Source organism: Sciurus vulgaris (assembly GCF_902686455.1).
Source record: "Sciurus vulgaris genome assembly, chromosome: 9".
NCBI lineage: Eukaryota > Metazoa > Chordata > Mammalia > Rodentia > Sciuridae > Sciurus > Sciurus vulgaris.
The window spans coordinates 115,719,704-115,745,762 of NC_136469.1; the positions used below are offsets into that span (position 1 = coordinate 115,719,704).

The following is a 26,059-nucleotide window of genomic DNA, read 5'->3' on the forward strand; positions in this document are numbered from 1 at the left end:
TACTTTTTATTGTGCTGTAGGGAGAAGGGAGCTTCCGATGATCGGTGACTTAAGCAGGGGTTTGTGGATAGGTAGATGCACCTCCAGTCAAATAAGTTTGTACCCTTCACCTTCGTTATACTTGGCGTTTTACGGTTTCTTTCTCAGCTTTGGCATCAGCTATTTAGTCCTGTGTGCACGCTTATCCATCCCCTGCCTTTATGGCTAGATGACCTGAGAAACAGCGAAGACACTAACACGACAATTACCAGGAAAGCTGCGCACACTCGCCTGCTCCCCAGAGGTCATAGTGGGAGGTCAGTGAACCCCTGGTTCCCGCCCCCGCTCCCCTCTTTTCGTTGCGGGGTAGTGGTGGTGATGGTACTAGGACGTTCTGTGCAACACTCCATCCACCTAACGACCTCTCGAGGTTGTTGCAGTCCATATATCTACCGTGGGTGGAGAACTGATCCCCTTTTCCGAAAATTCTCTTTCCACTTGCCCTCCAAAGCGATTGTGAGGCTTGCAAGGAGAATGTATTAAGCAATTGCGCCATCTAGCTTCCCTCCTTCTCGCTTCCCCTTAACCCATCCAGAGAGACAGGATAAAACCGGATGTTGGAGAAGCAACTGGACAGAGTCCTATTTAGAGATGGACTTAACTGCCCTTGTTTTTCCAATCTGCCTGCTTTAGTGGTTCCAGCTGCATTCACGCCCACAGGAAGAATGCGAACCTGGTGCTGCGATGGAAGACAATTCCCTAAAGCCGTTTTGTGAATTATGTTTAAAACCTCCTCGGGGACCTCCCAACCACAAGTTTCACGGCTTCGGCCGGCAAATGCCACGCCCTATGGGAGGAGTCTTTTTTTTTTTTTTTTTTCCTCAGTGTCCTCGAAGCGGCGCACTTACAAATGGTAGCTTTATAAGGGAAGTTATTTGTTGTTTTATGTTATTTTCTGATAAAGCCCTTGGGCCACAATAAACGACTCTTGTGTCCCAGGTCTAGCTGGTGCCTTGGTAACATCCACAGAATATTGGTACGTTCATCAATTAGGATATTCTGACCAAAAACACTTTGGTATTTGTCTTGTCTTGGGTTTTAAAGTGTAGTTCTCAGAATAGCAGAATGACCATTAATCTGATTCAGTAAAAACACAAATTTTGGGGGCCCTCATCAATATATATATTCAGAAATGTGGTATCTGGGGTCGTTTGAGAACCACTGCTCTGGGTAGCCTAGTTGCCTTCGTGTAGTACAGGCTGACATGCTGTGTAGACAGAGGTGCAGTTATTTGTGACCTCGATTAAACGGTGCATATAATTTGTCAAGTCGACACACCAAAGCCAAATTCTGTATGTTTATACAAATGTAATTCATCTTATGCAAGTCACTGAGAATGCCAAATGGAGATCTGAAGGGGCCCTGGGACGAGGATACAGAAGAAAAACGGTGGTTTCCCGATGCATGTTGGAATGGAAATACCATGATTTACTTAGTTTTTTTAAGTTTGTTCATGTTTTCATTTGCATACAAATAGTTCCAAACTAATAAGTTAGGGAAGATAATAGGAAAGTTAGTTTGAGTAGATCTGTCAATATAGTTCCAAATTTGTCAAGTAGCTCTAAAAAATAACTTGTTAAAAATGTTATGGTATCAGCTTACATTATAACAGCAACAACATCCTATGCCTTACTGGGGCACTGTAGTAGGGGCTCCTTAAAAAAGATGTGACTGATTGGATTCTTTACCTCAGGTTTCTTCATGGGATAAATGGCATGTTTCCAACTGCCTGCATGAATGCCTTATCTTTGAACAGTCCAGGCCCAAGTTTGGTTTAAGTTTCTTAGCATTTGTTTCCTATTCACTTCACATTTGTAACTCTACCATCTACCTAATTTAAATTGGAAGTGGAATTGAGGGTTCCCGTTCCTTCATCACCCACCTCTACCAGTTAAATCCCAAAATTACTCTAAATTGCTGCTTCTTTTAGCATGATCACGGCCACTGTCCTATCAAATTCTTATGCTTTTTAGCTTAGATCCTTGCAATAGTCTTTATGGATCTCTGGGCTGCTGAGCTTTCCACCTCTAATCCATCTGACAAAACACTGCCTGTCATTCATCCCAAATACCATTCCAAAAGCCACTCCTCTTCTCAAAAACATTTCAACTACTCCCTACCAACTACTTAATGAGTCTAAAATCCCAGCATAGCACTTAACGTCATTCAAAATATGCTTCGACTCCATTTTTTTCTCAGTTTCCTTTGCTTGAAATACCTGACATTGACAGCTAAGTCCTACTTACTTTTCAAGCCTCAGCTGCCTATTCCTCCTGTTCATTCTTTTTGATTCCCAGCTAGCGCTAATTACTCCCCTGATGTAGATCCTTAGCACCCAGCTTTCCCTTTTATTAACAACTTTTTGTCACAGACTTGTATCTGGTTTAGTTATGTCTATTTTTGATTGTAGGATTTTGGACAGAAGGACTAATTTTCAAATCATCCTAGCACATTAACACCTTAGACATAGAAAATATGCAGTATGTGTAATAGTCTTAACTCTAGGAAAGAAGCTCTTTAAATACAAACTCCATGTATATAAAATACTTCAATGACAGTATTGACGATAACGTCTCCACATTTTCTCTGAGAACTGGAAGAGGGTGTAGTTTTCAATCTAAAAGACATAGCTTAGAATCCAAGAAGGAATTCCCTGGTATTATCAATGGAAAAGTTTTCAGTGGGGATAAACTTTAACAGAGGTTAGTCTCAGCCAAATGTAGATGAGGGCAATAAACCCAACAGCTAATTTCTTCCATTAATCTTTTAAATTTCCTTGAGAATGATTATTCCTTGATGAGTAGATACAAGGTTATATCTGATTATTTTGCCTACTTATCACTTTAACTCTCCAGTGCTGCCCAGTTAATTTTGTTGTTGTTTGATGTGGGGATTCTCAGACCTGAGCTGTAAGGGATTCTGGGAAGGATTTCCCTGGCCCTGCTCTCTCACCTGGAGGGATTTACATGTGGGACTTCTTGGTTGTCATCTTGCCGCTTCCATTTGGAGCCCCAGAGGGAAGCTCACTGCCTGCATACTGCCCTCTCACAAGCACACGTACAACTTGCTTCCTGTTTTCTTTTTAAGACTGAAATCCTAGAAGTCATAAGTTATTTTTTTTTTTATCCTGTGTTCCTAGTAAAATGCATGGCCAAACAAATATTTGAATAAATTCATCAACAATTTCTGTACAGCTGAAAAACCTGGGTGTTGACAGCAAATTTGAGTGATCTTTAAGAGACCAAGATTAATCTCTCATTTATAAGTTAGAAAATATCTTAGAGGTCACTGTCAGTAAGTGCTTACTGTGCACTAAATTGCATGTTTGGATGTGCTTTGAGAAACTGAATAAAAACACAGTGATGGTACACTGAAATCTTGTTCAGCATTCTCCCTGCCCCTTTGTTTCTGGGTTTCCACATCTGTAAATATGAAGCACTAACAGTATCTACTCATAAATCTGTTGTGAAGACTGCAGAGCTTAGAACCTGAAAAACTCTGAGAAAAGTACCTAGGTGCACTTATTACAAGCACTCAGTAAGCAAGAACAACTATTACTTGAGATCTCCAATCACTTTTGCCAAAGATGGACAGAAAAACCAATTGCACACAAATCTAAGTGGTTTATCTTTTATTCATACAAACGATACATACACAAGACTGTATATTGTTTGAAGACTGAAATAATTTTCTAGTGTAACAACTCTGTAACAAAATTTAACTAAATGTAACATTTATGAAAATATAAATCTCTGATTGGGTAATTCTTCCCAACAATACAAAGTTTACATAAAAACATTCAATATGAGCTATCAGTTGCAAACAAGTTAGGAAAAGTCATTCAAGTCACTGGTTATACTCTATTGGCTTTTACATAGAACATTCACACACTACATTTAATCCATCTAGGCATTTAATTCTTAGAAATGTATGGTATGGAGGTCCAACTGATAGTGACAGCAATAATAATGCATTGCCTGAAGAGCTAAAAGCATACAGTTGACTTTTACAATCTACTCCAGGTGATCCTTATGTGGTTCTGAGCCCTCTCTGGGCTACCACCTCCCTGGCTGGAAGCTAATCTAGGAGCAATGTAGAGGAAAAAAATCTTTCACCATGGAATGTGGTGTTCATATCTGAATCATATCTTTGAATGCTTACATGTTAAACTGCTTTCCAAAGTGAAATACAGTTGACTTAGATTCTCTATAGGTTAGGTCACTTTTTTTCCCCATTTGCATCAACAATCAAGTTGTCTCTCCTTTTTTTTCCAGACATTATTATTCCAATATTCCTAATAGGGCTTCAGCAGAACCCATGACTTTATTTTGCAGTTCACAAAAGCAACACACTGTGAGGTTAAAGATCTTGCTAGGTGTCCACGGTGAGCTCATGGTAGAGCTTCACCGGAAACAGGTCAGTTCCTTGTTCACTGTTCAAAGAAAACCTTACTGGACCACCTCTACTGACCCCTTTGAAAAGTTATCCAAGGACATGCCATGTGTACGATATATATGGAAGGAAATATATCACTTTCATCTTCTGAGATTTTGTTTTTTAAATATGTGCAGTAGAGTTTAAAAAATATTTAATACCATTTCCCAGCTTCTGCTTTGAAATGGTAAGACTATAAAAGGTTCAGAAGATTTCTCAGTCTGGAAGTGTAACAGATAAAGAAGCATACATACGGTGTGTATAAGAAAGTGGTTACAAACAAGGGACAATAGAGAACCTTTGGACACCCTTAAGATTTATGGAGTATTTTAGCACAAAGACAGGCATATTCAGTTTGTCCCAGAGTATTTGGTCATCTATCTGCGTTTATCACAGGAAAGAAGAGGAGTGAGAGTAAGGCAAATGTCATCCGTGTTTCAGAGATGGCATGTTAACAAAGCTTGCTTTCTATTAAAGATATACTGCAGGGATTTAGGAAATAATTTATGCTTCCATGTAACTGACTGAGTAGTACAGATTCTTGTTAGTATGACAATAGGAACAAATAGGTGTTTTGACCAAATTTGTAATGCCCTTTCTGTAATTCTCCTTTAGACTCAGCACAAATATGCATTTCAAAAAAAGATGTGAAAAGATGGTGATTTCTTATTAAGTGTTCTATTGCAACTCAGAAAATAAGTAGCTTAAAAATCATATACTCCATTATAGAGAAACCCTTGCATGCAATTGTTGGAACTGTATTTTGTTCAAGACTGACTCCCCCTGTTCAGTAGCCCTGTGATAGTGGTAGTTAGTTCTGGTCCCAGTCCAGTTTGCAGTCTCATATTTTATGTTGTGTCTCTTGGGAATCTGAGAATACACCTGGGCATATTTGTTACATGATTTTGCACCTTTAGACCTTTCATCTGCAGACTAGGTTTACACAGTTGTCAGGATCGGAAAATGTAAAGAGAGATTAAGGCTGTGTTTCACACATTTGGAGTTAAACAGTTCTTTGTCTTCATGATTTCAACTTGACTTTGTAGAACTAATTTCAGTCCAAATGATTTATATAACTCTAGTCCCTCTCATCTGAACCAATGGAATGAATTATGATACTTCTTACCACACAGCTTATTTAAAACCTTTTATCCTCTCTCTTCCAGATGAAATAGTGATTTAAATCCCACTTTCTAGAAATTTTGTCGTCCCTCCATTCTGGATACACTTTGACAAAAAGGTGGCGCCCAAAACCAATCTCACACCTCTGTTTCATGCGCATGTTAATAAGACACTGAAATGCCAGCATCTTTCCTGTCTCTTAAGAAAGGAGTAGGTTATCCCTTGAGATATAGAAGATGGACTGTCTTTTCTTCTGTGTGTGGATCATGTATTTCCACTGGGAGGGAGAGACATTTTGTCAGTTATCAGGGGCATAGCTGTGACCCCTGGATTCTAGGGCATAGCAAGAGTTGTGCTTCTTGGAGGGTGTTGCTTCATTGGACTCTGAGGAGTCACTGACTGTGATGGGGCTGTCTCTTGCAAAGACCTCAGTGGACTCTCTCCATAAGCAATCCACAGATACTTTAAAACAGTAACTGTTAGACTTTGGCCTGGATGTCTGGGTTGCATTGTTGAAAATCTGCCTGCTATTGGAAGTGGCGATTTTGATTTTCAGTGCAGCGTCTACGCGGTCCACTACAGTGTATATCCCGATACTCCCATCATCAAAACCCACGATGATGTTCAGGTGCCTCTGAGAGAGTGCCAGGAAAGTTGGCGTTTTGTAAAGGGAACAAGCACCGATATTTTTGCCATCAGCCAGTCTCATTACAATTAAGCTGGATATTGCGCCATTTTCTTCCTCTTCTTCCCCATTTCGGAAGCAAATGTAGACCAGGTAGCGACCATCCCGAGACAGCCTCTGACGCCAGATGACCCCGGAGGCATGAACTACCCGTAACTTACCACTGTGTAAATCTAGCACGTTGATATTTTCATCTCCCCTAGATATAATGCCTAACTTTCCATTGGGAGAAATTTCAAAGTCCTCCAGATTTTTCAAGAAGTTGTTTGGAAGCTGGACGCGGCGACAGATCACTTCATCTGTCAGACTCCAGATGTTCACCGTCTCCGCTGATGTGATGAACACGATGATGTCTGGACAGTCGGGGATCAGTTTAAAATTCACAATGGTGGTTCCATCTTCGCAGCAAAACTTCTTGGTGATACTTCCTGTCCACAGGCTGACTGCCAACACTTTGCTTTTAGTCATTCCCACCACGAAGGTATTTGCGGAGGTAATAAAGGCGTTTTGCAAAGTGGTCAGAATGTTGCAGACCCTGTGGCCTGTGGCCAGTCTCCAAACCCTGGAGGCATTCTCCTCACAGAGGGAGACCACAAACTGGTCATTGTGTGTGATCAGCAGCTGAGAGATTCTCTGTCCATTAATTCGGAAGAGGTTTTCCCCACTGCTGGTGTGCCAGACATACTGGCTGCTTTTGTCATCTGATGTCACCATTATGTCACCAGCGGATGTTAACACACAGTGTTCCACTATGCCTTCATGCTTAAATACTGCTTCAATGAACCCACTGCTGAAGTTCCACTTATGAACACAATCAGAGCCGTCTAGGGAGTAAATGATTTCCCCTCTAGCAGGCAACACCAGACTTTGGATGGGTTTCCCAGTCTTATCTATGTTGGACATAGCTGTGATTATGTCTATATCCCAAATAGAAAGAACACCACTGGTGGATAAAGACAGTAGCATATTGTGATGACTAGATTTCACCAACTTAACTATGGTACCTGAGATTTCCTGTAGGCTTGCCATGCATTGTCCGGTATCCCGCCTCCAAAAAAACACGGCAGGAGTATTCTCCATGGTCGCGATGATACAGTCTCCATTTTTGGACAGCACAGCCGATACAAAGCGTTCGTTGTGCTTGGCTCTGAACTTTTCAGCCACCTTCCACACACCAGTATGTAAAAGCTCAATGCTGAGAGCTTTGCAGATCAGAATTGCACTTTGGTCCTCTGAAAGTTCAATGCTGACCACTTCGCTGTCTTCTCTTCGGCAGTCAAAGTCATCGGTCAGTTGGGGGTTGGAAATATCCTCAGTATTCCAAACAGAAAGACTTCCCTCACTGTCTACCATAACCATCTCTTGAGCTGTGTCCAAGATAAGAAGAAACTTCACAAATCCACCTGAAAACTCAGATGTCACGGTACAAAGTTTTTCTCCACTCCCTAAATGAAATATGGTAGTAGTGTTCAGGTACTGCCCACAGAAAGCATATACCCCATCCAAGGAGCACTGCACACAGGTCACCTCATACCAGCAGTGGAACTGGTAAAGGGGCCATCCATAGAGCAAATCGATGACGGTGACATCCTTGCTGGCTTCGAGCCAGGCAAGGGCATGTTTGACAGACAGTGTGAATCCATTGATGTAGGTGGAGCCACTTCCATGCTTGGTCCCTTTGATTTCCACTTCAGACAGGAGACAAGAATTGACATTGTCATAAATCAACAAGGTGTTATTTGTTGTAGCCACCACAAGGTACTTTTCATCACTGGTGAGCTTCATGCCCAGGATGACGGACTGGGCTGTGGTGATTTGCCTGAGTAGCTGGCGAGTTTCTACATCCCATGTGCTGATGGAACCATTTTCCAGAGCTGTGAGGACAGTGCTGGGGTTGCAGGTAGGCAGAATCTCCGTGACATGCAGGTGACTGGATGATAGGGGAAGACGCTCGGGGCTGTATGTCACATCCATGGATGAATGCAATGGCACGATGGAGCAGTATTTGGGCCCGTCCTTGTCACATTCTAAAAGAAGGTGTCTAAGTTTGGGCAGGGAGCTTACGACAGGCAGAAGTCTCTGTTGAAGCTCTGCTGAAAGGGAGCCAGGAAATGCAATAACCTTGGTTTTGATGCTGCGGAGGGTGCTGGCCAAGAACTTCAGCTCCTTCTCTTGGGAGTAGTTGTAAGCCAGCTCGATGTCTGAAAGCACTTTGTCAAACTGGCCAATTTTGATCATAGTGTAAAGCCAGCTAAAGTTCATGATGATGCCATAAAGCAGGTCATCAGTTTTTCCACACCTTGTCAGGTGGTGCAACAGCTCAGACATTTTCCGGTGATTGACGAAAAAGATGTCGGGCTCCAGGGGATTGCACTGGAAAACCCAGGGCTGATCAGGGGCCTGCCTGTCAAAGGAAGCCTGTTCCATGAAGTGCTTTTCTTCCTCCAGCAGGCTTCTGCTCTCCAAGTCAAGGCAGCCATTCAAATAGGGGTCTTCAAGGCAGAAAGCTTTCCTCCTGCCCCCTGACCAAACCCCCAGAAAATAATCAGCCAAGATGGTGTGCATTTCACGCAGGTTGCTGTCATCCTGCAGATAGAGTTTCTGGGCTATGAGTTGCAGGTGTCTGTTAGCCCAGACCAGGAGGGTGACGTTCTTCACGTGTCTTTCTATTAAATATCCACTGAGACCCTCCTTGAGCCTTGCAATGTACAGATAAGGTACTCTCAGGGGATTGCTAGGCCTGGTGTTCTCATTGAGCTCGTTCATGACACTGTTGTCCAGAGCTAACACATCTTCCAGTTCCATTTCGCTCAAACCCATTTTGGCCATGGTGATGTAACCGAGAGCCCTGGAGATCAGTTTCTGGCCACATTTCTTCTCCAAGGACCAGAATAACTGCTCTATGCTTTCATGAACAGTGACACAGAGGGAGGATTCATCGACATCTTTGTGGGATCTCCAATGTCTCACCTCCCTGAAGGTCAGGTTCACAAACATGGGCAGAGTGCACTTGGAGAACGCGTTGTTTACATAAATCTGCTGGCCTGATGTGACCTTCCTTTTGACCCGCAGCAGCTGGTGTTTGAGGACCTGGCTGCACATCTTCCTGTCCCGGGGAATCAGCTCGATGTAGTTGTCATCATCATGGATAAGGCACCGAAGTTTCTGCAGGATCCCGTGTTTGTTGGGCAGTGTGGAGAGAACTATCCGCACGAAGCGGGGAAGGTGAGCTGGGAGCCACCAGAGCTTCCTGGCCTCCTCATTCTCTGAGAGCTGCTCTAGGGCGTCGAATATTATTACCAGCGGTCTCTGCAATGAAGACTCATTCAAAAGGTTTATAAATAAGTCCCGGAGGTCATGGATCTTTTTAGGGTAGCTTTGAACCAGGCACCGGTAGTTAACCGCCAGCTGTTCACAAACACTCAGAAGGAGGGTCCTGAGGTCTGTACTCATGTCCGTCGTTCCCAGAAATCTCACCACGACTACTGGGTCAGATTCTGGTCCTGTTTCTTCATGTAGCCAGCCATAAGCCTAAAATACAGAAGCCGAGTTTAGGGTGGTGGTAGGTATCTACATGGCCATAGCCTACATTTCCTCTCTCTGGAGCTGAGACTTCTGGTAACATCTATCATGCAAAAAATAGCCCAGAAGCACAAAGTGGAAGGACTTTCTGGGAAGGCCAAGGCACTGTCATGGAACTCATGCACCAAATTCCACAGGTGAGACTCTCAGGTAGTAAAGAGTACTAATGGTATCATTCAGTCCTAAGGCAGCATTTAGCCTGTGTTCTAAAATCATAAAGCATTTCATAAATCTGTAAATCTGAGTACCCCATGTGATCAGGTTTTCATCACCACATCCCCATTTCCCAGCACAGTTTTTGACATCTAGTAGACCCTTAGTGTTTATTTAATGACTGAATTAAGCATGTACACATTGTATTAAATCTTTTCATTAATCGAAAGCATATAATGCCATCCATGCATGACCAAACTTCCAATTAATTAGGATGCAATAAAAATATTATGTGGGTGGGGGGTGGGAGGTGAGAGAATGGGGGAACTTTAGATTACATAGAAGGAAATGAGAGGGAGGAGGGTATGAAAAATGGTGAGATGAGACAGACATCATCACCCTATGAACATGTATGATTACATGAATGGTGTGACACTACATTGTGCACAACCATAGAAAGGAAAAGATGTACCCCATTTATGTACAATGAATCAAAATGCAGTCTGCAAAAATAAAAAAAAAATTAAAAAATATTATGTACTAAAATTATACTGAATATAATCTTTTACAATTCAGAGACATTTCTGTGGTGCTATAGGGTCATTGTTATGGTTTTTTTTTTGGTCATACTATATCTATATAATGCTGGTTAAAAGTTTTGTGAGATGTACTTTTTAACAGAAAGTTGACCATACAAGCCTGCAGTCATCTGTCCTCACATTCTCTCTCTAAAGGGCAGATGGGATAGTGTCTTTTAACAGGAGGAAACTGAAGCCAGGTTGGATAAAAGACTTGCTCTGAGTTCAAAGGTCACCATGAGACAAAGTGGGAGTTAAAATCATATCTGATTCCTATTCTAAGTTTTCTTTAAATATATATATATATATATGCATATATGTACTTATTTACTTATTTAGTATTTTTCTCTCTGAAAAGTCAAAGATGGGAAAGGAAATGATCAAAGGGTAAAAATACTCCAAGGAGTAGTCCTCCTTGGAGCTGGTTTCAAGGAAGTCAGTCTAACCATTCTACAACCATTCACTGGTGGCTGCTATGGGTTAGATATGAGGTATCCCCCAAAAGCTCATGTATGAGACAATGAAAGAAAGTTTAGAGGTAAATTGATTGGGTTACAAGAGCCTTGACCTAATCAGTACAACGATCCCCTGAGGGGAATCACCTGGGTGGTAACTGTACACAGGTAGGTATGGCAGGACTAAGTGGGTCACTAGGTCTGTGCCTTTTGGTACATTTTGATTTTGATGAGCAGAGCTCTTTCTCTGCTTCCTGGTGTCATGTCCTAACCTCTAGGAATGGAGAATCCATAGAAATGTTGGATGACACAGGAGACTAATGTGAGATGCCTGTGTGGGTCCTCACGAGGGACATGAGGTCACCGGAGAGGCAAGCTGTTGCTGACGGCAGGTCAGTCCTTCCCTAGGAGAGTGTCAAGTGGAACGCGAGAAAAAGGCGAGGTCTCTTGGGGACGCAGAAGCCTGGACTCTGAATAGACAGATGCAGGCAGCTGACAAAATACCCAAAAGACACAGAGTTTGGAAAGTCATTGCTCATCTTGGCACTGTTAGCACATTGCCCCGTGAGGACGGCTTGTCGGACAGTCATATCAGCACACCCTTGTAACCCTTGGCCTCCTGTGCATGTGGGGACATGTCACACCACATTCCATTTGGTTCAATTCACAACACTTGTTCCTCCTCTCACCGGTCCCCTTCCCTCCTCCACAAGAGGACCCCTGGAGGGAGTGTGAGGTGGCACACCTGGATGTGTTGTCACTTGATTTCTGCTCTTACATGCTCTCATGGTGTCACCATCTTACTTGGAATACAGTTTCAACATACATATACAAACCTGGGTTCAAAGGCATACACAGGTACACACACAATCATTTTGATGTAATATGGTCCCTAAATGCCCACCCTTTCCCTCATCTGTGCTTAATGAAAGACAGGGCCACGTACATGTGCGTGTGTGTGCGTGTGCGTGTGAGTGTGCATGTGTGTGTGTGTGTGTGTGTGTATTTTTAGCTAGAGTCATATTTAAAACACAAGAATAAAAGTCATCTAGGCTTTCCATGCCAAGAAATGGTACATAGCCTTCCTAATGTCTTTTCAAGTGCGGGTGTTATGCCCCCGAGTTTCACCTGTGAGCTTATTGGAACCTAATTCCCACATGGGGTGCACTGCAGCTGACCCTGCTCTTGTTCAGGATGACTGATTTGAGATTAGGTAGCATGTGATGGATTATGAGAATATTCATGAAGTGAAAGAAAGCTCTATTCTTAAGAGAGTCACCACAGAAGACAATGTGGGGCTTCTGCATTAACACCAGAATGACAGAAACCATGGTACTTGGATACCAAGTTTAAGAGGAGGTTAAAATATGGAGCTAGTTTTGCCCTGTTTAGGCTGAGGAGGCCAGATAATAGCCATTGCATTCCAAGTGAGGTTACAGACCCCAGCAGGACCAGAAAGGGAAGGTCTAAACACCAGGTTTGCTACCTCCAGTGGACTCTCTACCTCCAGCCTGAAAAAATACTGGAAGGGCTGAGAAAGAAGTCGGAGGTGAGGGTGTGAGTCATGCTCTCACCTCCCCATCCCCAAAGGGGAGGCCAGAGCAATGCTCACCCTTCACTCCTAGCCCAGGGGAAAGGGTTTCAATGAATACCTAAAGCCTGGGGGACGCAGACAACTGGGGTCTGATGACACCTGAAAAACACAAAGGTTGAGTGACAGGCTGGCTAGCTGCTCCAGTGGATGGGGACAAGTGACACAGAGCTGCTTTGCTAAGCCTGGCCTGCAGGTTTGAAGTTTCTGAGTTTCCCATGTACCTGATATGAGTCACCAGCAAGGGACAGATGGCAAGGGTCTCTGCTTGTTTGCTTTGTTTTCCCAGGTCCTGCTGAAGGAGTTTGCTGGACTATGGAGATCTTAGCAGAAAGATGGTGAAAGTGTGTTGCTGGAAGTCTAGGAGCTGAGGAAGTAGGGAGCTAGAAAAAAGGTGCATTGCCCTATAGGCAAGAGATGCTCTGTGGGGATTTTCAGGAAGGACAAACCTCCAGGAAACATGAAATGACTTCAGAAGAGACAGGAGGCAGCTTTAAACACCTGTGAAGTACAGTGAGCTCAAAGCCCAGTTCATAACAGTACTGGTCACGTAAGAACATTCTAGTCACCTAACCTTTCTTATACCCACTACACCATAACCCTATGGGGGTCATGAAAGTGGATGGGGTTAGGAAAGGAGGGAAAGAAGTGTTACATAGACTAAGAAAAAGACTACGTCCCCATTCCTAGGTGCCTTGTTTATGGTAGGCCTCAGCAAGGGAGAGAAATATAGACTTAAGTTTTTATTACCTGCTTGAATTGGATATACTTATTTACTGAATTGAGACTGATTTAGTGACCAGAAGCAATTATAAAACTAGTCTTTGAGGAATGAGAGGAACTTCTGGGATCTGCCCTGGAATTCATTTGGATGGAGGAGCTAGTCCCACAACATGTGTTGGAGTGAGAGAAAAAAATTAAGTAGCTTTATGGTTGCAGCCACGGGTCTTGCTCTCTCCACATAGCTGTTATATCAGCAAAAAAAAGAATGATAAAAAATGGATACTTAGGTATCCATTCCAAAAAGAATAATTATAATTCAAATAGTAAGCACAGAAAGTGGAAATAAATTTGATCAATTAAATTTTTTTTCTCCCAAGAAAAAAATTTTCATAAATATACATGGGAAAGAGCAGGCTGTTTACCTTCTTTGCTACTTCAGCTAACAGGAGGGTTTTCCCAGTGCATGGTCCACCATATACAATAAGAGGGTTGATGTGCCCAGTTTTGCTTGGAAGAATGTATTTATGCACGATGTTTAGAGCTTCACATTTGTACTCGTAGAAGGAGGCATATGTTTTACATAATGACGAATGTTGAAGGATTTCATCATAGAGTGTATCAGTTTCAGTGTCAAAATTTTGCTGTACTGTGGCCTGAATTATATCAATCATGTCTTCATAAAACTGTTTACCAAGTCCTTCTATGTAATGATTTTCTATTTCTTGGGAATAGCCCAGTTTCATGTCACAATGAGTAACAGATGTGTATACTCTCAGATTAGATGATGCGACAATAGTAGGAATAAATTCATCCCTGAGTTTTATCAACTTCTCTTGAGCTTCTGGGTCACGAATAATCCTTGGTTCTGCTCCAGTTATATCCATGTATTTTCCCATCTCTGGGATTTTCACAAAGCGCTCAATGTTAGCAATTTTTCTAATGTAGCAAACACACTTCTTCAGGAATGCTGGGGTTTGCTTGCCTAGAGCAAAGTCAAACTCATCCTCGATAGCTGGAAGAAAATAAGACAAGGAGTTTATTGTCTAGAGTGAAGGAGCAATGCGCCCACATTCCCCATATGAAGATAAGTTGCTGGGGGTAGGTTATCATGATTTGCAGTGGAGTAGTCTGGAACCCAGGAGATTTCTAATAAAATTACTTAATTTCCTCCACAATGAGAGGAAGAGGTGGAACATCAGCACAAGAGAGCAAGTACACCAAGTTTATAGTTGAAACTGCTTAGCTGCCCTCTCAGACATTAGCTCTTCTAAAAGTGGAGAAACGGCAGGGACCAGTGTGGCCCAGCTAACAAAGAGGCGAAGGCTGAGAGACACAGGGGGTTGGCTTGTTCCTTGCTGGTTACACTGAGGCTTCACCATTTTTTCTTTTCTCTTTTGAGGTTTATTTGTACTCCAGACAGATGTCCAAAGGTAAATATAGAAGCACATTTTAAAACAAAATATAACCATGTTTGAATACATGATTTATCAATGGATTAATCCATTGATGGATTCATAATCTGATGTCATTGCAGAGATGTGGTAGTAACCGTAGGAGGGGGAACCCAGTTAAAGAGTGTTGGTTCTTGGGGTGTGTCCTTGGACACTATATCTTGTCCACTGCTCCTTTCTCTTTCTCTCTCTTCTTCCAGGCCCTATGAAGTAAGCTGTTTTCCTCCACCACACCTTTCCCACCATGATGTTTTTCCTCACCACAGGCCCAGGGTCAATGGAGCTTAGTGACCATGGACTGAAAATTGTGAGACCCTGAACCAAAATAAATCTTTCATCCTCTAAAATGATTTTTCTCAGGTATCTTGTCACAGCAATAAAAAGCTAACATTCTTTAAAAATTGGATACCTGCCCTCCTTCCTTCCTTCTTACTTCTTTACTTTTCCCCTTCATCCAAGGGGAGTCCCTACCCTATTCGAGTATGCTGATACTTCCTTAGGATAAAATGCTGGGTAAAAGAGACAATACTAAAAGCCTGCATGGGTTGCCATAGACTAAACGTTTATGTCTCCTCAAAATTTGTATATGGTAACCTAAATTCCAGATGCTGTTTGAAGGTGGGGCCTTTGGTAGGTGGTAATATGATAGGTGTGGATCCTAATGGATTAGTTTTCTTTTAAAGGAGGCCTCAGAGAGTGCCCTTGTTCCTTCTATCTCATAAGGAAGCAGGGTGAAGGTGTCATCTGTGAACCACAAAGTGGTCCCTCGCTATGCACCAACTATGTGGGTGCCTTTATCTTGGACTTCAGTCTACAAACTGAAAAAATATTCTGTTGTTTATAAGTTACACAGTTCATGGCATTCTGTTAGAGGAGCTGAGTGGAACTTATAGTCCAGTGGAGGACAGCAGGTACTAAACCTAGATTCCCACAAATAAATGTATTATGATTGTTTTTAGTTTTTCCTGTGACAGGGAAGAACACAGTGAATGAGAGCAAACAGTAAGGGTTCTCACCCACTTGGAGAGGTCACAGAAGGCTTTTCTTTGCAGGAGACCATACTTTTGGGGGATATGATAGAAGCATGGTGTGGGCTGGGCTCTGAATATATAGTATTGATCTGGCCAGAAATTAAAAAAACTTTCAGTGTTGCTGGCCACAACCCCAATGTCAAGTAAACCCTGGAATACACACACCCATATTCTATAAAGTAACTATTAAGGAAGGTGCATTTTTTAAAAAATGATGACTTTTAGTGGAATTCTTGTGATAATGTTCTTTCTGTAACTATAGCAATCAATCACAATTTGTGTTTCCGGTGAAAAGATACACCCATCTGTGTTCAGTAAGCTGTGCCATGAGCATCAGTATATTTTACAAAGCATTTTAATTGGGCAAGCTACTTAAAGAAGTCAGAGAAACTTGTATAACATATGTCTACTCTTCTTTTTATAAAAGAGTAAAAACTTGTTAAAAGGAGAACAAGGTAAAGCATCATGGGCCGTCGAGTACAGAAAGTAGCATTCAGCCCAGCTCTTTTCCAGCTCCTATACACAGTGTTGGCAAGCAGACTGGATTAGCAGGTTGTTACACTCTGAGATTGTCAGGAGAAAGGAAGTGGTCCAACCGTGGCATCTATCTATCATGCTTGGTGATCAGAGATGTGTGCTGCCACCCTGACTCCCAGAAAACCACTTAGCTGTAATTCAACTACTATTATCACATCTGTGAAGAGTGTGTCAACCAGGAGATTTGGAACATAAAAAGAGATGCAGATCAACCAAGATGGAAGGACTCATGAAAGCTTGGCTCAGGGTTAAAAAGAGGCTGTACATAAAGTGCCTGGAATGGAATGGAATTAGTAAATGAATGTGAATATAAACAAGTGATATGATACACAATCAACTCTGCAGAGTTCTTTTTGGAGGCAAAGTGCATCTTTCTGATTTGGGGACACTTTTATTCAAAATTCCTGCATAGTATGAATCTGGAACATCTCCCAAATGCTCATGTGTTTAAAAGGCTTGTTCCCCAGAATAGTGCTTTTAGGAGATGGTGAAACTTTTAAGAGCTGGGGCCTCGTGGGAGATCTTAGGTCTTTGGGGGCATGGCCTAGAAGGGGATTGTGGGACCTCAGTCTCTTCCTCATTCTCTTTTTTGTTACCAGCCATGAGGTGAATGGTTTTGCAACACACTGCCACCATGATATACTGCCACCATGATATACTGCCCCCAAACAATGGGGCCAGTTGGTCATGGACTGCAAGCTCCCAAACTGTAAGCTAAAATAAACCTTTTCTCTTATTAAGTTGATTATCTCAGGTATTTGTTACAGTAAAAAGAAAGCTGAGTAATGCAATGCTTATGTCTGTGCAAATATTTTAAAACTTCTCCTTTCCTTAATAGAATACTGTATTTGTTTTCTGTCTTTGCACTTGTCCTTAGTATACTATAGTTTAATAAGTCACACCACCAAATGAAGGTAACATTGGGAACAGATTCCCAGCCCTGGCAACTATCATTCACAAGACATAGTACTCTCTTTATTATTTCCAAAGTCACTCAGTTTAGAGATTTACAAAAGGGTAAAACTTTTGGGTCTAATTTACTTCTCATCTTCTCTTGTTTAAATAGGTGAAATCAGAAGTGTGAAAAATCATTGTCTAATATAAATAATATACCTTTAGAGGTTCTATCTTGCATTCTTATTTTCAAGATTTATGAAAATATTAAAGGAATGTACTAGATCCGTTTGAAAGAGCTGGAAATTCTCCAGTAATTCTGATTATGATTGAAGTCTGACATGATCTCAAAATGAGTTTAAAATGTAAAAGAAATAAAATTATCATGACCATGTCTACCTTTAGCAAATGTAACTCCAAGCAGAAAACAGACCTCTTGCAACAGTTCACATGAAGCAACTAATCTTCACATGGCTATCCATGTGGATGGAGTTCTTCAGAATGGAGAAAATTAGGAGAAAGTGTTTGCTAATGAAATACTTGAACATGTTACTTTAACATTGTAAATTAGAGTTTGCCTCCCTCAAACTGGTATCTTTAATATAAACAAAAGTTTTGCTCTGGGCATCTTTTCTGATACAGCACATTTTCAGGAACAGAACTGTTTTGTCCTTGATAAAGGTGAAGAGCCAGAGACTAAAAAAATGGATCAAAAAGTCCCAAAGGAACAAGGATAAATGTTAACCTGTATATTCTAAAGATAGTACTTATTCCTGGCAATTTTAGTGGTTTTTTTTTTTTTTTTTAATGAGGCCAATTTTTTGTTAGCTTTTTTCCTGGAATTTGTCAAAATGATTCATAACTTTCAAAATGATGTGAAGTACACATATCCAGTGAGCACGGGTCAAGGACCTTTTAGGTTTTTCAAATGGTTTGCTACACCATTCAAAAAGCCACTTTGAAGATGCTTTTTTTCTCAATAATTCCTCACTCTCAACTTTCACAATGAATGCTATACTATATATATTTGATTACTTGTACCCAGTGTTTGTTCTCTGGAAGCTATGACTGATACATTCCTTCAGATTTGTGATCCCCTGTGCAGATTTTAATAATGAAGCTTCCTTTCTATGGCTGAAAAAGGATGACAAGTGAGTCTTTACTCTGTGGCTGGGGAGATTTTTATTTTATTGTTAAATTAGATCTTGTTTCAGATTCTCCCCTGGCGTCTCACTTCACCCCAAACAAAGCACAAGGTTCTGATGGTCTGAGATGATTTTCAGACCTCATATCTCCCTCTCGGAACCTGGCTACCTTGATCTATTTCCTGCTCCTAGAATTTCTGAAGCACATTTCCATCTCAGTGAACTTGAACTTATTTTATTGATTCTACTTATCATTTCTGAAATGATCTTATTCATTAATTTGATTACTTGACTATCATTTATTTTCCCTTGTTGAAAAATAAGTTTGAGGAGAACTGAGGCCTTGCCTTCCTGTTCATTGCTGTCTCCCCAATGCTTGGGACAAAGTAGCCAATAGACCTATAAAAGTTTGTTGGGCAGCTGGGTGAATGAATGAATGAATAGCTCAACTGAGATGCAATGACAGAATCTGGCCTATTATCCCCAGCCACCCCTTGGCCCCTTTAAAAATCACATTTCTTGGAGAAGCCCTCAAGGCTTTTCTATGAGTTAAACCAAAAGAACACTTGCCTCTCCAGGATATGGAAACTTTTGAATAATTAAAGTTGCCAGGCATTAAATGAGATGAAATTTATAGAAACATAAAGGGAAGCAGTGACTGCATCTATTATTTATCTAGCTCTTAGTTTACTGGGAGTGTGTGAAAATTACCTGAGAACAGGTACCTCTTAGCTTGGCTGTGTTTCATTTTACCCTTTTCATGTAACAGCTTGACAGCCGCTTTAAGTATTGTCTTGATCTCATCAGATATCTCTTGCCATGGCTTCTCATTTTCGGCATTGACAGGAGGCTGCATCTATGAATGGTAGAAGTAAGAAGCGAGTTTTAAAATTATCAAAGGAAAAACAGTATTTAAGCACGAGAGCGTTCCTATTACTTGAAGGTCTACTCTGTGCTGATACTGTGGTAGGCATTCGACAGACAGTGTCTTATTTCCTCCTTCCCTCTGTGGCCCTGAAAGTTAGAAATCATCTCCATGTTACATGTGAACTTTCCCAAGTTATGTACAGTAACTTGACTCAGACAGTTTTTTGGTTGGACTTTGCTGTAGTTAGATGTGGTTTGAGTGTGTGAAGATTCATGTGCTGGGAGCTTGGTTCCCAGAGTTGTTGGGAGGAAAAATCTTTAAGAGGTGGAGCCTAGCAGAAGGTGGTTATGTCACTGGGGGTGACATATATGTCTTGGAAGGGATTAAGGTATTTCTCATGAGCTCCAATTAGCTCCCAAGAAAAAGCAGGTTGCTGTAAAAACAGCAGGCCTGGCCTCTGGGTCTTCCTGTGTCACTCTGCTCTCTTCTGGTGTGAGCTCCCACCAAGGTGATGCGAGAAGGCCCTCACCAGAAGCTGGAAACATGCGATTATGGGGTTGCTCAATCTTGGACTGTTGGTCTCCAAAACTACGGAGCTAAATAAACTTCCTTTCTTTATACACTACCCAGACTCAGGACTAAGATAGGTTTTTCTTATTTTACCACATTTTTCCCTCTTGAGTTTTGATACAAATATCATAACAAAATAATCCTTTCAATATCCTCCAAAGGGGAGACAGTTAAAGGGGAGGTTATTATTTAATTGTCTTTTGTTGTTTGTTTCCACCTCATTGGTTTGGATGATCTGCTAGGAAACAAAATGGGAGGATTGCCTATCAAGAAATGTTTATATAGTTTTGAGGATAATCTTATTCATACATCCATTTATTATAGAAATAGCACATGAGGCTTTGGGAATAGTTTACATTTCCCTAGAGAATCACACAAATAAATGAAGATGGAACAAAGCTAATTAAATAGTAATATATGAGCAAATGGCCCAAGCCACCGTGTAAATGGTTTCTTGAGGTTTCACATTCTTTGCTATCTACATTTATTCCTACTGTATTTTGAAAGATTTACTTTACTCTAATATTCCTATCCAGAGAAGCAATATTCTTACAGATTGCTTTGAATAATGCATGCTAGGGGGAAAAGAAAGATCAAGCATTCCGACACAATTATACATTGCACAGAGGAAATGTTTTATGTTGAAAATCGCAAAGACAAATATACAAGGTCCTGAAATGAAGACCTGCAGCTGATCCCTGGCTTTCCTCCTCTTGAAGCGGCTTGGGTACTGACTGTATCAAGGCTGTTGTCTTAAGAGGAAAGATGGCTGTCTACCACATCTTTTCAATCTCTATAAACATTCTGTGTAACGGATAGGCACATTCTTCCCCTCTTCTCCTTCATTCAGCTTTAGGGGACAGATGTCTTGTTTCCAATCAAGTTGGAAAGGAGACAAAAATAATGTATACATGATACTCAAGCACACATCAACCTTACTCCATGTTTCTGAAGATGATACAAGAAAATAAATTGATTGTTCAAATTATTAAAGGAAAAGAATCAAATTAAAAATTTAAAAAATGAGACCATAAGTAATGGCAGATTTTAAAAGGATCCGCTTCCTTCCGCAAAACAAAACAAAAATTTTAAAAAAAGCCAAAACACACACACACACAAATCTCTCACAAAATAACAAATATAACCATTGAACTTGAAAACTCAATGTATGCACAAAGTGGACACAGCTGAAGAAATAGTTGCTGAAGTGGAAAAAAAAAAAAAAGAAGCCAAGCAAGAGAGATAACGAAACTGATAATGGGAAAGGGAATTCAGATCCTGGGAGGATGGACTGAGGTGGTCTAAAGTACATCTAATTAAAGTAAAGAAGGGGCAGGGTGGAGGAGAGCTTGTTTGATGTTTACAAATGTTTGAGAGCTGATAGGACATATGAATTCACAGCTATAAGCATGGCACATACCAAGAAGAATAAATAAATAGACTCAGGTTTTAAAATGAACAAATGAGAGAGGTTACTAAAGGAATTCCAAATGCATTCAGTGGAATTTCCAAAAGATATACTTTAGGAAGGCAATAAACCCAGAAGGAAAGTCAGAGATGCAAAAAGCTAAGGTGACGAAAATTAGAAACTTTCTTAGTTTTGGATTTAGTTTTTTTTTTTCAAAATTATTTTTTAAGGGGCACAATGTAGTAGTTCGATGCATGTGTACCTGGTGAAGTGATTAACTCTGGAGCTCTCATATCCATCACCTCATATGGTTACAGTTCTTTTGTCCTGAGAACACTTGCGATCTACTTTCAGTAAATTTCAAGCATACAAAACAATCTAGCTATTGTGAATTGAGTTGCTATAAACATTGATGTGGCTGTGTTACTGTAGTATGCTAATTTTAAGTCCTTCTTCTCAGCAAAGGATACAATCAATAATGTGAAAAAGAGAGTCTACAGAGTGGAAGAAAATCTTTTCCACACGCACTTCAGATAGAGCACTAATCTCCAAAATTTATAAAGAACTTACAAAACTTTACAACAAAAATACAAAGAACCTGGGGCTGGGGATATAGCTCAGTTGGTAGAGTTCAATCCCCAGCACTGCAAAAAAAAAAAAAAAAAAAAAAAAGAAAAAGAAAAAAAAAGAACCTAAGGAACTGGACTGACGCTTTACAGAAAAGATAAACAGGTGATTAATAAATATATGAAAAAATGTTCAACATTTCTAGTAATTAGAGAAATGAAAATTAAAACAACTCTTAAGATTTCATCTTATCCCAATTAGAATGGCTATTATCAAGAACACAAGCAATAATAGATGTTGGCATGGATGTGGGGAAAAAGGCACACTTTTACATTGCCGGTGGAGTTGCAAACTGGTGTAGCCACTCTGGAAAGTAGTGTGGAATTCCTCAGAACACTTGGAATGGACCTACCTTTTGACCCAGTTATCCCACTCCTCGGTTTATATCCTTTTTATTTTTTTAAGGTTGAATAACATTCCCCTCTGTGTGTGTATCATTTATTTATCCATTGTTACGGTTTAGATCTTGAACCTTCCCCAAAGGCTAACCACCTGTCGAAGACTCAGTCACCAGCCTGGGGCATTATTGAGAGGTGGTCACACTCTTAGGAAATTGAGCCCAATGGAAGGAAGTGAGGTCATTAGGTGTGTCTCTGGAGGGGCTACTGGAATCATGGCCCCTCCTCTCTTTTTGATTCCACCACATGCTTCCCACAATGATGTTCTGCTTCCCAGAACATCCAGAACAGCCTAAAAGCTTTGGAGCTAAGTGATGATGGAATGAAACCCCAAAACTATTAGCTGAAATAGATCTTTTTTCTGTTAAGTTGATTTTCTCAGGTATTTTTGTCACAGCAACAGAAAGCTGACTAATACATCCATTTGTCTGTTTATAGACACTTAAGTTGTTTCTGTATCTTGGCCATTGTGAATAATGCTACAGATGTCTCTTCAAGATAATGGCTTCATTTCCTTTGAGTATATGTACCCAGAAGTGGAATGGCTGCATCATAAGAGCATGAAGTGTTCTAGTGTTTTCCATAGTGGTTGTTTCAATTTACAGTCCCCCCAACAGTGTACCAGGGTTCCTTTCCTCCACATCCTCATAAACACTTGTCTCTTGCAGATAATCACCATTCTAATAGGTGTGAGGTGGCAGGGCCTTGAGGTTTTGATCTGCATTTCCCTAATGACTAGTGTGGATTTAGCTGTTAAATTTAGGGCCCAGGGCAGAGTGACTTCCCACTTACTGTGACTTTTCAATGGAGAAAAATCATCCTTGGGTGACACAAACAGGTTTTGGTAATGGGGAGAAGGGTGACTTACTGCATTTTTATTGCTCCTTAGCATTTCTGATTTAGGCCTGAGGTAATAAGCTGCTGGCACGGAGTTCTCATCCCGACAGTACCACTCTTCCAGTAGCTTGGTCTCCAGCTTTGCCTCCATGGCAGCATCCAAAATCATTTCAAATTCTGAGGCTTCCACTTCTCCGGGGATTCGGATGTTCCCATACTTTTCACCTAACAGTCCCTGTGTATCACCAAGAAAGTTCATTTTAGTAGTCAAGGCCTGTGGTCACTCAACAAATATTATGGTAGAAAGCAAGATACATTGCTTCATTAGTTTTCTCTTTTCACCACCGTGAATATTTGATGTTAGAAGTAAAATTAGATTAACTATATTACAATTACAATAACAAATTATTCAACATACCAAGACATGAACTGGTATATCACAGCAGACAAATATAAAATGCATGATTTCCATAGCCTAAATTTACTTTCTCAAAGTTTATATAGCACAACAAAAGCTTTGAGATTTTTCTTTGAGATTTGTTTGTGGCAAAGAAAAAACGACATGCTGAATCTTATGAAATGTCAAACATACAAAGCCTCAAACAAAAGAATTGCTCTGTCAAGGGTTGATAGTCTGATTCTAGGCTCCTGATTCACACAGTTACACAGGGCAGTACAGCAGGCCTTGGATGCAATGCTATTACTAATCCATCAGCAGCTAAAAAAAATTCGAAATATCAACAAGAGAGCATTTTCTCCCTATTGAGTTGGCAACCCCCATACAAACAAAAACAAACAAAAAACATTGCTGGGTTTTATGTGAAGGTGTGAGAAATAACCATATATTGCTGTTGGGTATGTAAAATGATCTAATGTTTCTCTTAGTTTACTTGGGCCTTATGTCTTAAAAGCCTTATGAATCCACATGACTTCTGACCTGGAAGTTTTTCTTCTGGGAATTTGTCTTTAGAAAAATAATTTAGAATGTACATAAAGATTTAACAGGATATTTGTGCTGAAATTGTTTGAACAGGAAAGAACTGATATGACAATCTCAATGTCCAGCAAAGGAAAATATTTAAATAAATTAAGATTTGTCCATTCAAAAGGATGTTCTAAATATACTGTAGAACTACACCAGCTAGGAAAGAGGTTTATAAAGTATTATTAAGAGAAAAGGGACTGGCTGTGGTGGTGCATACCCATAATCCTCACAACTCGGGAGGCTAGGGCAGGAGGACCAAAAGTTCAAAGCTGGCCTCAGCAACTTATCAAGATTGTCTTAAAAAGGACTGGGGATGTGGCCCCGTAGTTAAGTGGCCCTGGTTCCATCACTGGTACTGAGAGAGAGAGAGAGAGAGAGAGAGAGAGAGAGAGAGAGAGAGAGAGAGAGAGAGAGAGGGAGGAAAGGGGAGGGAGGGGGAAATACAGTCTGTATGATTCCAATGTTTTACACAGAATATTACATATATTTGAGAGATGAGATAATATCATATATATATATGTATAAACAATCATACTTATACATATGAGACTATAAGAATACAAATTTATTCAAGGTATCTTTGAGTGGATGACTTTAAATTTACTTAGGTTATATTATAAATTTGTTGCTTTTTATTAAAACTTTTCTTTTTTTGCAGTTCATACATAAGCTTTTGTACAAAAACAAAAACAAAACACAAAAAACAGATATGTAGAAATTTAAACAGTGATGCTACCCATAGTTCCTCGTGGAGTAACACTTTCAAGTTTGCTCAAGCCAGCGATTCTAAAATGTGGTCCAGGAACCCAGAGCATCAGCATCACTTGGGCATTTGGTAGATATTGCAAATCCTCAGCTCCTATCCCAGACTCAATCAGAAACTCTGGTATGGAGCTGAACAGTCTTTGTTTTAGCAAGCCATCCAGGTGGCTAAACTTCTGGTTCTATTTTATTAGCTTATTATAGTACTGGGCATACCTAATTCATCTTCAACATTTTTTTTTTGGGTACTGGGGATTGAACCCAGGGGCGCTTAACCACTAAGCCATATCCCCAACCTGTTTTTGTATTTATTTAGAGACAGGGTCTCACTGAGTTGCTTAGGGCCTCACAAAGTTGCTGAGGCTGGCTCTGAACTCTCAATCCTCCTGCTTCAGTCTCCTGAGCTGCTGGGATTACAGGTGTGTGCCAACATGCCTGGCAATCTACAACATCTTATCTAATGGAAACAAGGCAGGAACACCCGGGAACTCTTACATAAATCTACACCATCCATGGCAATTGTGTCTACTATATAGTATTTGTGTTTAACCTAATTAGTCCCAAGTTTCAATCCCACAAGTATTTCAAAGAAATTGACACAGGTGCATTATGATGGAAATCATAATCTAGAGCTTATTATGTAGTTAGTATCATCCATAATATTAATGATATCATTCATAATACTAATGAATATTATCACTAATTATTCACTTATAACTTTTCTCAAAAGAACAGAACTCTGAAAACATAAATATTCATTTCAAAATATTCATTCACTTACCATAGTGGTATATTTGTGGCTCAATTAAGTCTTTGCTGTCTTCCCTAAGTGGGGCATCGGGGACTAGGGTAGTCTGTGGGCATCTTCCTTCTTTCCTCCTGTTGACATGCATCTTCAGCTAAACGTCAAGCTTGTCTACCCACTGGGATGTGAGTTGCTATGTGAGCTTCCCCAGGGGCCCTTCTGACTAGCTCTGTGCCTACCAGAACAGTCTTCATAGTGTCTTTCCATCTGATGCAGGCAGTGAGAGAATAATAAAAGTCCGTAGTAGATCCATCCAAAGAAGTTCATGATCTACAAACTACTACAACATGGCGAGCCTCAGGGCATGTCCGGCAGCTAGTCAGCCAGGCGTGGGGAGTGGGGAAAGGACAACAAAGGGACTGGAAACCACAGGGGGCCT

The 26,059-nt window shown here is 40.7% G+C and overlaps 1 protein-coding gene across 2 annotated transcripts; it reads right to left on the bottom strand.

Moving 5' to 3' along the window:
- Positions 1-3,655: 3,655 nt before the first annotated feature.
- On the bottom strand, positions 3,656-25,880 carry NWD2 (NACHT and WD repeat domain containing 2). 2 transcript variants are annotated; one of them, XM_079152781.1, is made up of 5 exons: positions 25,657-25,880; positions 23,160-23,363; positions 19,132-19,276; positions 13,785-14,374; positions 3,656-9,811 (listed from the first exon to the last, which is right to left on the bottom strand). In XM_079152781.1, exons 1-5 carry the CDS (start codon positions 25,657-25,659, stop codon positions 5,894-5,896), a joined length of 4,860 nt encoding a protein of 1,619 aa, XP_079008907.1. In that variant the 5' UTR covers positions 25,660-25,880; the 3' UTR covers positions 3,656-5,893. The 2 variants fall into 2 exon arrangements, with proteins under 2 accessions (XP_079008907.1, XP_079008906.1); XM_079152780.1 differs by lacking the exon at positions 25,657-25,880 and having other exon boundaries at positions 23,160-24,028.
- Between the last annotated feature and the right edge of the window lie 179 nt (positions 25,881-26,059).

Excerpts from the sequence above, each read along its gene's own strand:
- NWD2 (XM_079152780.1), bottom strand. The coding sequence starts at position 23,387 with ATGAACTTTCTTGGTGATACACAGGGACTGTTAGGTGAAAAGTATGGG. Across the intron at positions 19,277-23,159 it reads TAAGGAGCAATAAAAATGCA|ATGCAGCCTCCTGTCAATGC; the intron begins GTAAGTCACCCT and ends TACCATTCATAG. Across the intron at positions 14,375-19,131 it reads TAAGAGGTACCTGTTCTCAG|CTATCGAGGATGAGTTTGAC; the intron begins GTAATTTTCACA and ends ATTTTCTTCCAG.